Consider the following 14,850-nt stretch of genomic DNA (forward strand, 5'->3'; position numbering starts at 1 on the left):
GAAAAGATTAGCTTGGTAGCAATACACTTTTTGGATAACCAACTTATTTTGTATTGAGCAGTGTGGCGGCCCAGCTTGGACCAGTTCGGCCCTTACAAATATATTCAAACCGTCCAGGGGCAGCAAGAGCACACCTTGCTGTCCCTGTGCGCACGCCTATGATAATAATGTTAGTTTGTATTTAAAACAATTTCGGGAAAGAACAAAGATATTCAAATTAATATAAATTGTTTTATGCTGAGATGAACTTTCTCAAAAGAAAAGACTATATGACAATGTTAGTGTTGAAATTGCAATTACGCAGATGACTAGATGAGCCTTTATTAGTTTAGTATCTTGTAAATTTTTCTCGGCGCCGTAATAGCACACTTATAATAATATTGATAGAGGAATCGGATCTGTTTGTCCATCGAATACTGCGATATTTTATGACTATGTCATAACACAAGTATACCTTAGTTTTAAACGGCCAAGTGGAATAATATTATAGTATAATAGATTAATTATAGGTAGTAGGTACCTATAATAACACCTATGGGCTATGATGAATTATTATTGAATCGAAAAGGTCATCGGCGATCGGCAGCGCCATCTGACGATGCTACCACCGCCGTCTAGACCTGCCTTAACATCGATTCGAAAAACGGGCGCTTTGAGCGTCGTGTAAAACGCCACGACAAAAATACGACGTAACAACAATAATAGTAATAATATTATAATAGTGAGCCGCGGAGATGTGTGTCGCGCGCTCGTTGTTGCATTAGTGTCCGTAACGCCCTGGCCGCGCATCGTTCCACCACCTCGCCCACGCAGCCGGCGCTAGGTCTACGGACGCTATTGAACTCCATATCACTACACTTTCCGACTTTCGTATCAATCCACCGGCGCCGCACGCACGATGATAACCCTCACCACCGTGAAGGTGCCCGCTATCCGCAACACCCTGCAGGTAAACTTTAATATAATATCGTTCCGGACGCGGTTGAAAATACAAATTTAACGCAACTCTTATTTATTATGATATGTATTATATTATGTTGCCATCATATTATGCAGGGACATCATGGGTATTTGTCCAGGGCCCATGCAGACTAGAATTCATTTTTTTAATTTTTGATCCTTTAATTCAATTTAAAATTTATAATAATAGACCCATTCAATCTTTTGTCCGGGGCCTCAAAAATTCTAAACCAGCCATTGCGTATATTATGTATAATTGGTCAACGCGGTTTGTATTGGTTTGTTTAAAGAATTTCGAAAGAGGTACGCCTATAGTATAGCGCGCGCGTGGATGTAAAATACTCGTAGGTGTATACAAACAAGTAATAGTTAGAGGTAGCTGATGGTTACGCGTACGGCTGTATATCGGCTGTACGAGTACGTCGTCGTATTATGCGCGATACTCTGCTGCAGGGGTGTTATTTCGATTTTCGACCGCAGAGACGCCAATCCGTTTTTACCTTCTGTAATATCACGTTTTACACATACCCGTCCAGATCGTGTATCGCGCTTAAGGACGTGCAGCACCACCATATTGTTGTTTTATTTTTTTTTTTTAGGGTGAGAGGGTTAGAATTAATTCGAGACCGCATAAAGCTATACAAGAGTTTTGCCTCTGCACCTCTTTCCAAATTAAAAATAAACATTTTGAAATGCCTGCATGGACTGTGGTTTGTTTTTGTTACAATAAATTATTATTATTTATTTTTTTTTTATTGAACTAAAAAACATCGGCAACATTAATGTCAAAGTAATGGCTCTTTGGCCATTACTTTGACATTAACTTAAAATTAGTTTTCAGATATGTTTAACTTATGTTGTTGTGTGGCTTAAATTAAGTTATATAGCTGAATTTCTTTTATGAATTGTAGGATACTGCCGATACTGGTCATTGATTGAGGATCTGGTCCAAGCGCTTCTCCGATTTGTTATGATACGAGGTATTCTTTCCTCGTGCCTTCGTATTTTAAATTATTATTATTATATTAACAACCAGATATTATTTAATATGTTGTTATTAAACTACTTTGCTATAGTAAAACGAATAAAATTAATTGTTCTAAAATAAAAACTTTAAAATTTATATTGCTCAATATTATTGGTGAATTTTTAAAAATTTCATAAATGTACATCCTAAAAAAGGAGAGGTACGTTTTTTTCATAGTCATACTGTAGTACTATACATCATTATGTGTATAATATGTTTTATATTATACGTAATTTTGACTTTATTTTTATTTATATTTGGTTTAAATGCATTTGTTTTACGATTTATATGTATTTAAATTAAATTGTTTATACTTTTTAGTAAGATTTGAATACATCTATGTAGTTTTAACTTCTAAATTTACATAAAACAAAACAATCACCACCATCCGGGTGTATGGCATTTACCAAAACGTATTGAACTTATAAATCGTATATAACAGTAACCTATGGTACCTAATACATAAGTACTACCAAACCTAATTCACAATAATAATATTAATTGTTGTCAATTAGAATGTAAAAAAATGGGTCTAAAAAATAAATATAAATAAACTGACTAAAACTCGAGAAATAAATATTTTCAATTACTGATAGTGATAAATTGTATTTAATAAGGCTCGAATTTTAGTCGTTACAAGTGAAACATATATATTTATGATACTTCTCAAACTAAAGTTTATAAGTATATGACAAATAATAAAAAACAATTTAGACGCTATAATTTCTATTTTTATATTGCATCAAAAACAGTTTTTATTTTTTTTTACAGCAACATTATATATCTTAATTGAATAAAAATTTGTATCTATCATAATCTATTGTCTTTTATTTAAGTAAATACGGAAAATCTTTTTCTCTTAAATATTATACATGATATTTATTAAGTTTTTATTTTTGTTGTCAAGGATCTGTGAACATTTTTGGGATTTACCTCAAGTCCACTATATAATTTCTTCTATAATTGGCTCTTTTAATTATACTCGATATCGGCCCATACAGGTTCAAATAAACAATGTAGGTACATCTTTGTTTTGTGCAGACATTCAATTATACTTTGGTCTGTGAAATAGGTATATAGTTCACGGAGCTTATTAGGTGGTTGTGGCATCGAGGGGATGATTTTTAGAAATGTGTAGGTTAATTTTACTCCCAGACTGATTTAAAAACGAAATTTAAATTTCTTGCATTTATCTACAATGAAATATATTCACATCCAACTCTGCAGCATAATATATGCAATATAAATTCATAGTTTATTACTAGGTGAGTGAGCCTGACACGCATCATAAGTATGTATAAAATAAATGTATAAGTAATTGAAGTAAACATATTAGAAAAGATGTGGATTAGCTTCTTCGAAAGATACCCCACTATAAGAATACACTTCGAACGTAACGAAAATGAGCCTAAATTGAGAGTCAATAGAATCGCGCACGTTGCATAACAGACGCCGGTGTAGCGCGCAGCGTTTATTTTCGTATACGCGCGGGCGCAAAGCCAAACACTTGATTATTATGTCAACAGGCATCTTGTACTATGATATTTCACCTGCGTTATAAAAGGCAATTTAAGTACACATTAAGTATTTGCGGATCGATAACTATTATTACCAAGTTGTGGATTAATAAAGTTCAGAAAGTTCAAGTATCTATTGCGCACCTATATAATATGTAATATTATGTAATAATATGTATGATGTATCCGTACTGTGGCGAAAACTACATAAAAGATTAACAATGTTTAAACAACAATTTATATTTTGATTAGTTGCGCTGTACAATTGTTAAGGGACTTCATTAGTGTCTCTTGATAATAATTATTAAGAATAGATCATTACTTTTACGTAGTTTACAGTTAAACTAAAAAATTCTATAATTAATAGTCATTTACTGAATATAATGAGACAAATTCAAACAAGAAACCTTGGTAATAAAAACATGGCTGTAAATTATTCTACATTATAGATACTTCAATATTATACTGCATATAGTGAAATAATATATGTATTAATTTATACCATATAATAATTATTATGTATTTATGTCGTGTTTTCTAACTAAAATATAGTAAAATAAATACCTAATAAATGTTGTCATATAATGTTAATTATATTGTATATTACGAGTATACCAACCTTATAAGTAGGAATTTTTCCAAATATTGAACAAAATATTTTCAGTTTAATTTAAATGTGTGATGACTATTTTTTTTTTTGCAGAAGTTAACGTCGGCATGGCAATGCAGAAGCCTTGCAACTGATGCCACATTTGATATAAAAGTTTGTAACATTTTAAATACAATAAATTAGAAGACCAATGTGAAAATGATGTATATTTTAGGTTTTGAGTGAATTAATAAATGTTAATAAACGTATGTAATATATCACTTTCTAATTTAACTGCAATTATGCTGATGTAGTTGATAGTATATTCTACTTTTCTATAATCACTTTCTGAAAGAAAAGTAATTTCATAGAGCCATATTTAAAATAATAAGTAGGTACCTACCTATCTATTTTATATTGATCCAACTTAGTTTAATCTAATATAATTGTATGCAACGCAATGATTTATTGATATTCTCAGTATTCATTACTCAGTAGGTACATTCAACAGTAATTCACAGCTTCATTTAAAATAATTTCTAACATAAAAATTAATATTAGAGATTTTAAGGTAGACTAGTTGGATGTTTTAAATTTTTAATTAATTTGGCTAAAAATATTAGCAACATTTCTTTTAACATGTAAATGTTCTCCTATTCCCTCATATACAGTTATCTAACACATTTTTGGTACCAAAAAGTGTCGGCACTGCTTCCTTTTAATTAAAAAACAAACGGTAATTTATCAATTTCTAAGACCATTTTAGAAACTCATTTTTTTTTCACATTTTAAGGATAACTCTATGGTGATACAAACTTCTTTTTTCTAATGAAAATCGAATTTTTTATTGTAATATATTGTAAAACAGAAGATTTTATTTGAACATTTTGATTTATTTAAATTGAAAATTTTAAAAAGAAATTCTCCACTTGATAATTTACAGTAAAACGGTGATTCTTATTTTTGGAAAATAGAAGTTAATATCATCACAGAATACTCCTTAAATGGTAAAATATTAAGTAATTGAAAATATGATTCTTAAGTTCCTACATACTGAACAAAATTTTAAAAATTTGAATTTGGACAAATTCATTATTATATGAAAAATTTGTGAACGAATATGTTTGGTAAATTATACTGTATATATTTTACATATACAATTTTTAATAATCATTGTTTACCGTTATTTCCACGAATGACCGCCATTTATGTAACTCGTGTAAAATAAGTAGTTAAAATGGTTAACTTATAAAATAATGTAATTAAGACTTAATACTATGCTCTTTAAATAAGTCTAGAATCATAATCTAAATTTTCAAATAAGTAATTACGATGTATCTTTGTTTTTAATATTCACAAAAAAAATTAATATAAAACGGATTTAAGTAATTTTCACTCGAAAATGCACTTGATTATATTATTGATTATATAGTGTTAAAATGATAGGTACCTAGTAATATTTTTGGATGTTAAGGCGTTCAAACTTCACAAATTAGAAACCGGACCCAGTACTATAGTAACCGTGAGTAAAGACGAGGCCATAAATTACTACAAGCAGATGCAGTATATCAGACGTATAGAAACGGCAGCCGGTAACTTGTACAAGGAGAAAATCGTCAGAGGATTTTGTCACTTATACTCCGGACAGGTTGGTATTCGTATATTTTCGAACGTCTATCGATTTTATTAGCAACTTTGCCGAAGTATTTCATTGGATATAAACGTAGGAAGCTTGCGCAGTGGGCATGAAATCGGCATTCCGTGAACAGGACTCAATAATATCAGCGTACCGTGTTCACGGCTGGACATACTTGATGGGTGCAACACCTGTGGAGGTGTTGAGCGAACTCACCGGTCGAGTAGGCGGAGTAGTTCGCGGAAAAGGTGGTTCAATGCACATGTATGGTAAAAACTTTTACGGCGGAAACGGCATCGTTGGCGCTCAGGTTGGTATAATGATTTTTATTTTTATCATAATACGGTTAAGGACCTAACACGCAAAATTAAACGCTGTATTGAAAAACTATTACCAATACATATTTTATAATACCGTTACATTTCGAGTAATTTGTATAATTAAATTTTAAGTTTATTATTATAATATATACAATATTTATTTTGGATATTTTAGACACAAAATGTTTATTATTATATTAGTTGCATATAAGTGCATCTAGAAATAAATATGCACACCCCGAGATTTAAATGTCCTATTGACTAGGATATAAATATATAATTAGAAGGAGTACGCATAAACTGTATATTTTTTTAAAGGACTCCGCTTCCTTGTGTCGTGGACGTGGTCAAGTATACCTGGACGTCGTATTATCTGCACCGTTTTACTAAAACATAAGATTTTTACATTTTTAATTTTACAATTCATTTTACTATGTTATTTTTAATACTATAGAGTGAATTGATTTATTATAAAATTTAAAGACGTGAATAATATTATTCATGGCCTCACGCAGGCTTTTTGATATTTTAATTTTAAAGTACGCTATGGGCATTTTAAAGAACACAAAAAAATTACAGCATTCATTTATACTATTGATTATTTTAGAAATCAATAGTATTGCGTACCTTGAGCCATCCTAATATCTTACTAAAGTATTTAATAATATTAATAACGTGTATGAATGTATGATAATATACTATTAGGTAGGTTGGTTGGTACCTAATAAGTAATAAGTATTGTATTATCTTATATGGGTACTTTATATTTATTTAACATCAACTTAAATCACAACGGTCGCAAGTCCAAATGGTACATTTTACAGGAGAAGAAAAAAAACATTAAATAATAAATAAATTCATATTAGTTAGATAAGACTTATTTTATTTTTCTTAGTTTATTTGAGTACCTAATTATGTTATTGTCATAGATTATCAGTTATTAGCTTAAATTTTTATTTTTATTTAACGGTCTTTTAAAGGACTTAAGATTATATTTTCTTCTTAAAATTTATATGAAAAAAAAAAACAATATTAAACGTTTAACCATAATAATACCATTAGTATTATTATTAATTAATACAATTAATATATTATATATTATTATCATATAGGCTCCTACTGAAAATTATAACCTATGATATCGAATAATAAAAAATAAAAATATTGAATTTAATAGAAAGGTACCTCCTATCTACTTACTGTTTGATTGATTCATTATTTTGATAATCTTATTCTTGTTTAGGTGCCTTTAGGAGCGGGCGTTGCGTTGGCTGCAAAATACTTGGGCACCGGAGGAGTATGCTTTGCCCTGTACGGAGATGGCGCCTCAAATCAAGGACAAGTGTTCGAAGCATACAATATCGCTAAATTGTGGAACTTGCCCTGCGTGTTTGTCTGTGAAAACAACGGGTATGCAATGGGCACGAGTTCGGAACGGTCAGCTTCAAACACGTCTTACTACACCAGGGGCGATTACATACCCGGCATTTGGGTAAAAATACTGTAACCAACCGACCCTAGTAGCTAGTGTTCGTTGACATTTGGAATTTGGAAACATCCGATCTAAATATTTTTTATCAAATGGTCGATAGTTATTGATTACTATTGATCAGAATTCGACATTTTAATAATTATTTTAAATTTCCTGTGTATATACTATATTCAACCTTATATTAAGTATTTAAAAGTGATACGTGAACTTCGATTCGTCCTATATTTTTAGTACCTACTTATGTTCTATATGTTATAGGTATATGCTATTATGATTTTAGCTATTTGGCCATTGAAAAATGTAAACATTATTTTCTACAATCCCGGAATATTCGATCTCGAATGCTTATAGAGGATTATTTTTGCCTTATTAATTTCTTCTTGCAATATCTTAGAAATTAGAAAATAATACTTATTTAAAACACTGATCCTAAAGTTGGTTGGACCACTGGTGTATTATCTATACTTGAAATTAATAACTCATCGTTAGATTCAAAATGATGATGACTGCATGTCTGCGTGATTTAACACTTCTCATATAGAACATTTTTAAACAAGTAGCGTTTCATTATTAGTTTAGTTACATTGCAACTTTACATGTATGGCTAATGCCTATATATTTTTTAACGACATAATTAGTTATATCTATAAAAAATATAATTGTAATGCTTTTAATTTTAAAATTACTAAAATTTTTGAAAAGCAATCACTAACAAAGTTTACAATTATTCCTTATTTAATTGTTCACTATGTTAAAGAATAGTTACATTTTTTTCTCGTAAAAAGTTTATAGTAAAAAGCATAAAAGTATCATTATTCTTTATATACCTACCCATATATATTTCAACAACACACATTCAGAAATCTGAAAAAACACTTTCTTAAGTGTAAAATATCTTATCGACTTTTTAAAAATTTGAAATAATAATTCATCAATAACTAATAACTAATAAGTATAAACAGAATGTTTAGCGAGTTAGATATTTATATGACATAAGATAAGATCACGACTTGACATACGCAACTTGGATGGTTAGATTCAATTTAGTGAGATATTTTATAATTTTGCAACTCAACGATATTATGATGATGAACACCGCGAACATCGTAGGTTTTAAAATAGAGAAAGCAAATATCGTAAATGGCTGAGCTATCTAGTGATCAAAGTAGACGATAACGCGGAAGGTTCTACGCGTAAATTCGTTAAAATATTTAAAACTATAACGACAGATAGAGCTGCCATTACCATTTGAATTTGTTAACCGTTAATCATTTTGATATTGACGTATCCACAATATCATAATTATAATAGATAATGTCTTTAATAATTGTGATTGTACCTTAACAGGAAGGTCCTAACCTAACCTTAAGAGGGCCCGAATGTATTGTCTTCGTCTTACGAACATAAAACATAGCAAATTTGCGTTCAGTGGAATCAATTTTATGCTGTTAATAATAGAGTAATAATTTACCTATTACCAAATTTAAAGGTAATAATTAGAGCTTGGATATAATTGTCTTTAAAAATACCAAAAATACCCTTTCAAAAATTGCATCCATGAGCTTAAAACTCTAAAAAATGCATTATTTATTAAATAAATTTATATAACTGTGTAAAAAAATATAGTATAAAAAAATGAGTTAAAAATTTAATTACATTTGCATTATGGCGCTGTACAATAAGAGAAATTTACAATTTCAGCCTTATCTAATTTAAAACCAAATTACCTGATGTTAAGTTCAAAATGAAAATAATTTATATTACGTGGTATTATGTAGTACTTATATTTAAATGAAGTCAATCATTTTTAGTTATAATAGGTCAAAATGTCCTAAAAAAGTAGAAAATGCATTAAAAACGTCAAAAAATGCTCCAAAACAATTTTATGGTTAGAACACGGAGTACTTGAAACACATTTATAGCTTGGAAAGTATCGTGTTAGACATTCCAAGAGAAAAGATTCAAATGCATCGAAATCCGAGTCTTAGTAATAATATTATCCAAGGCATCTCGAAGGCTTTTAATGGTATTTTAATATTTAATTCAGCTACCTATGGTTATGTAAAAGACTAAAACTTTAAAATGCTCGTAATTCACTTTGAAATTAAAATGCTAATAAAACGTATGAAATAACATAGATAATATTACTATTACCTTTAAGTTTGATAATAGGTAAATTTATTCTAATGCAAAAACTAACAGCATAAAATTAATACCGCTGAACGCAAATTTTCTGTTTTACTTTCGTAAGACGGAGACCACACATGCTGGTATGACGTCCTCTTAAATCTTAATTAGATATTGGATGGCGGCTGTTGGCTTTTGTTAATTATGGGGTACAAAAGTTATAACGTGCTAACATAGCTTATAACTAAAACGAGTTATTAATGTTTTTAGTTCCGCTTTTGATATTTTACATTAATTTTTATAAGTCCGCCAGTGGCTTAGTTTTTATAATCTTTGTAATATAATATGACCATTAGTGTGTAAATTAAAATAACTACAGCGGGACCTCGATAACTCGAATCGGTTGGGGCGAAAATAAAATTCGAGTTATCGAGGTTCCACTGTTTATATAATACTATACTATACTTAGTAGGTCTGTGTATAGCTCGCCATTGAGTAGGTTATTATAGTGGATGAGATTAGCATTGTTTTATGGAAAAAATTGTGGTTGAACATCAAACCATTATATATTTATATCCTGCCTGTATTAATATTTTTATTAAAATATAGGTAGACGGCATGGACGTATTGGCTGTAAGAGAAGCATCAAAGTTTGCGGTGGATCATTGTATTAATGGAAATGGCCCGATACTTTTAGAAACAGTTACCTATAGGTATTCCGGTCATTCAATGTCTGATCCTGGCACATCATACAGAACTCGAGCTGAAATCCAGGCTGTAAGGATGACCAGAGACCCAATTACATCGTTTAAAGAAAAAATACTCTCTACCAACCTTGCAACCGTTGACGATCTCAAGGTAATTATTTTAGTACATTCTATATTTCTATGTATGTATATGAATGTGTGTACCTATTTATTAGTGTATTAAATTGTAAATTCTTATATTTTATTTAGAAAATTGATAGTGAAATAAAAATAGAAATAGATCAAGCGGTCATGAAATCAAAGGAAGATGCAGAAATATCACTAGATGAGTTGGCCAGTGACATATATGCCAAACCACTTGAAAACGAACATCGAGGGGTAGTACCCTGGCAAAAGTTGAAACATGTTAGAATTGGACCAGCTTTCAATATTAAATAAGTTTATTAAAATAAATAATATCAGGGTAATTGAAATTTGTAAAGATTGTACATTTTGATGTGATGGAGTCGGACCACACTAGGCAGGGTATTTGTTTTTTGAACCCAAAATGTATAGGTAATATTAATTTGTTGACATATGAAATATTTTTTATTAAATGTTCTCTGTTCTTAGACTTGCCACTATTTTTTTATGTACATTGTTTGTTCATTTTAACTCAAAAAAGTATAGCAAAATAAATAACTCCCTTTATTATTTATACTTTTTTAGTCATATTGGATTAACTCATATATAATAAAAATGGTGATAGTATTGTTTAGAACAAGTAATAAGTAATATCATCATAAATTATAAAATGCAATTAATAATTATAAACTAATTAAATCACGAAAATAAATTTAAGTACCGTTGTAGTTGGAATTTGTTTTTTGTTTAAAAACAGTATGTGCCTATTTAATTATATTAGAAACAATGCTTTTGGTCCAAACTCTGTTGAAGAAATATTATTAAGAATTGATGTACACTTGAACTGCTGTATTATATATTAGGTCATAATGGATTTTTAAAGTTTTTATAAAAAAGTGTGTATCTATATGACTTATGACTGATGTCTGATAAGTGATACCTATCCTAAATAAATTATCTTTTTATAATTATATAGTAAGAGGCTGATGGAATGTTGATTAAATATTTAAATATATTATGTTATGAACAATGTAAATGCATTATTCTTTTAGATAAAATAAGATAAGACAAGATTATTGTTGGGTAATTGTAAACTCTCCCAAGTGGCAAGTCTTATCGGGAGAGTTTACCACTGTCCTTATTAGTTATTATTGTTATTTGTTGGTATGTACCTATATATATATTTTTTTTGTGCAGTGATACCATATAAACATATTATATTTTATTATTATTGGACATTAATTTGATTTACAAAGATGTATACAAGGCAATAATTGCCTGTATCTCTGGTAATTTGTTAGTTAATTTTGGTATATTTTCATTTAAAGATGGATTGGCTCCATCAGTATTCAGTTCCTAAAGAACCTATAAAGAACTGATGTAACCGAAGATTATTTAAATCAATGTAATTACCTATTTAAAGGTCGACGCTCTCATTTTAATACTTGAAGGACCGTCAAACTTGAAAAAAATCAACAATTTATCACCATAATAAATAGAATACAGTCTAACTAGCATGATGATACAACTATGGTTTGTGACTACCAGTTCGCCAGTCACGGTAATTTTTAAAATTTCGTGTGACGTCACGGATTCGTCTGCCGCTGCGGCGGTTGTATATAAATATTATACATTAATAGTTAATATAGTGTTAATAAACAGTATAATATATAATTCTTATATTTTTGTTGAACCTTTAAAGCAAAACATGAAATAATAACTACAGATAGATTATAATTTATAATAGTACATGCCAATAGGTACTATTTTATTCGTTGAATGTAATTAATTTAATATAAGCTAATAAAGTAATAAAGTAATAACCTTGTAGTTGATGCTTTAAAATATATATATATACATAATTGTCGAAATTATATATATACATAACTATAATATGTACTTTGTCCAGCGTGAGAATTACGTTCGCCGAAAAATGGAATAACCATGAACAAAAAATATTATACAATTTATATTAAATTTATTGATGTAGATAGATTTATAATAAAAATTATAATTTATAGGTAGATGCATACAATAATATAATACTCATGATATCATGGACATTTATATTAAAATTATATAGGTGTTATAGGTGTTAAATATATTTATGTTTTATCTATAGTATTAAGTTTATTACAATATCACACAATAAACAACTCAATTTTTGTATCACCTATTTTTTTAATACAAAAATAATAAGTGACTTAAAAGAGAAATGTGTTTTTCTTGAATATGATACAGATAGTTACTTTTTAACGAAAATTATTAGATATATCATACATCTCAATATCGAATTACTTGTTTCCCATTGTAGAGTGGAGATGTTTTTTTTCCTAAATATTTAGTGTTTTATCTATTTATATAATCTGATAATAATAAACCTTGTAAAAAATATTGAGTACTTAAATTATCCTTGTTTTTAAGTACAATTTTTGAAAAATGTATTAAAAGTAGGATAATATATTTTTAGAATTCTTATAGCTGTATTTCAAAAAGCCAATTTGGTTTTAAATTAGGAAAGTTAATTATCGATACCTTGATCCAAGCCGAATCTTATATTTGAAAAAATAATGATTATTGAAAGTTATTAGTTAATTTATTAATGACTTAAAAAAGCTTTGACTTTTAATCATAAGCTACTATACTTAAATGGATGAGGTAAACAGTTATTATTTTAAACCAAGTGTGGTGGATCGCAATGAACCGTACTGGATTCTTTATATTTTTATACTAATAATGTTTTTAAGATAATTTCTTTTAGTTATAGTTATTAAATTGTTGTCTTAGTATTGAAGGCGAGTAAATGTAAAAAGATTAGTATTATTAGACAGCGTTATACTTGTTATTGTAATAACTCAGTATATCATTACATACTTAATCAACTAAAAATATGGTTTCATAACTTTATGGAATTAAACACTAATAAATTGAAGTAATTAATGGTTTTTTTTTAATTTATAGTAATAACAATAATGTTGTCTTAACCTCATTAGAATAATTTAAATAATTGTAGTATTATGACTATTAATTTATAGTTTATGTGATAAATTGGAAAACGTCGATTCAGATGTCAATTGAGTATTTAAGTATTATTTTTGACTTTAATCGAAGTCGGGAGTTACAAATAAATAATGATATTAATGGAATTAAAAATGTATTTTATAGATTCGAGCTAATAAAAAAAATCGTGAGTTTCAATGGCTTACAAACTTTATGTCTAGAAAACTATAATGCTCGGCTTTGGTACAAACAGTTATTAATTATGGAGTTGTTATTTGGTGTAATGCTACCAAGATAAGATACTATTTGTCTAAATTAATTTATCTTAGTAATAATTATTTCTATATTAAGATGTATTTTAGATAAATCTTATTAATGTGTGTCGTGTTGACGTATACACTAATTTAAATGTCAAATATCTAAACGGATTGCAATATATTTGTTTAACATTTTAAAATCTAACTATCTTTAATGTTAATTTGAGCAACTTTAAACTAACTCATAATTATTATATTCGATATAAAATTAATATTATCTAACCTAAATATGTTTATATTGCAAATAAAAACTTTTAATTAAAAAATTGTATAAATGTACGTATTAAATTGTGCAAATCTGTTTAACAATAAATGTTCGTTTTCGAAGTATATAAAATCTCTTAATTTTAATAATATATATTTTTTACCACTGTCGCATTCTAAATCATTATGATGTAATTTTATTTTTGTTTTTAAGTTAATTTTTGGACTTTTAGTTAACTACTACTTTTGTTTCTAATCAAGCATAAATTAAATAGTAGTAAGTACAAATTAAATATCTATTTTACTTAATCCATGGTAACCAATATAGGAGAAAATTTGGCTAATTTCTTTTTGACGGTAGTTGAATTCCCTATAATATTAATTAAAAAAACTTGGGATATTACCTCGCATACTCCAACTATAAAATAGTTATCGACATACAATATGCAAGTATAGAATAAATTATTCACAAAATCTACATTTGAATGTATTTGATATACATTATATATTTATGCAGACGGATTAAAAATGTAAAATACTACATAGTTGACAAATACAATACTAGGAAGGTATCTTTTGTAAAATATATTACGCACTGTAATATTATTCTCTCGCCACATTTTCGACGAGAAACACAACAATTATTCCTATTGTTCATGTTTAATTATCTATCGCAAAGATACTATACCAACATTACCGACTACAAAAAAAAACATTTTAAATATTTTTTTATTATAATATAATAAAATTATAGAAAAAATTACAATTACTTAGTACTTACTATTGTTTTAGGCAGAGCTGGTCATTTTTTGTTTTATTTTTTGGTTTGGG

General features: G+C 28.3%; 1 protein-coding gene across 1 annotated transcript; it reads left to right on the plus strand.

The window, feature by feature from the left end:
- Nucleotides 1–732: 732 nt before the first annotated feature.
- Nucleotides 733–11,025, plus strand: LOC113557042 (probable pyruvate dehydrogenase E1 component subunit alpha, mitochondrial). The gene is made up of 7 exons (XM_026962324.1): nucleotides 733–949; nucleotides 4,208–4,267; nucleotides 5,568–5,741; nucleotides 5,821–6,039; nucleotides 7,293–7,541; nucleotides 10,278–10,526; nucleotides 10,625–11,025. Exons 1-7 carry the CDS (start codon nucleotides 899–901, stop codon nucleotides 10,811–10,813), a joined length of 1,191 nt encoding a protein of 396 aa, XP_026818125.1. The 5' UTR covers nucleotides 733–898; the 3' UTR covers nucleotides 10,814–11,025.
- Nucleotides 11,026–14,850: the final 3,825 nt, after the last annotated feature.

Source organism: Rhopalosiphum maidis, chromosome 1 (genome assembly GCF_003676215.2).
Source record: "Rhopalosiphum maidis isolate BTI-1 chromosome 1, ASM367621v3, whole genome shotgun sequence".
Classification (NCBI taxonomy): Eukaryota; Metazoa; Arthropoda; class Insecta; order Hemiptera; family Aphididae; genus Rhopalosiphum; species Rhopalosiphum maidis.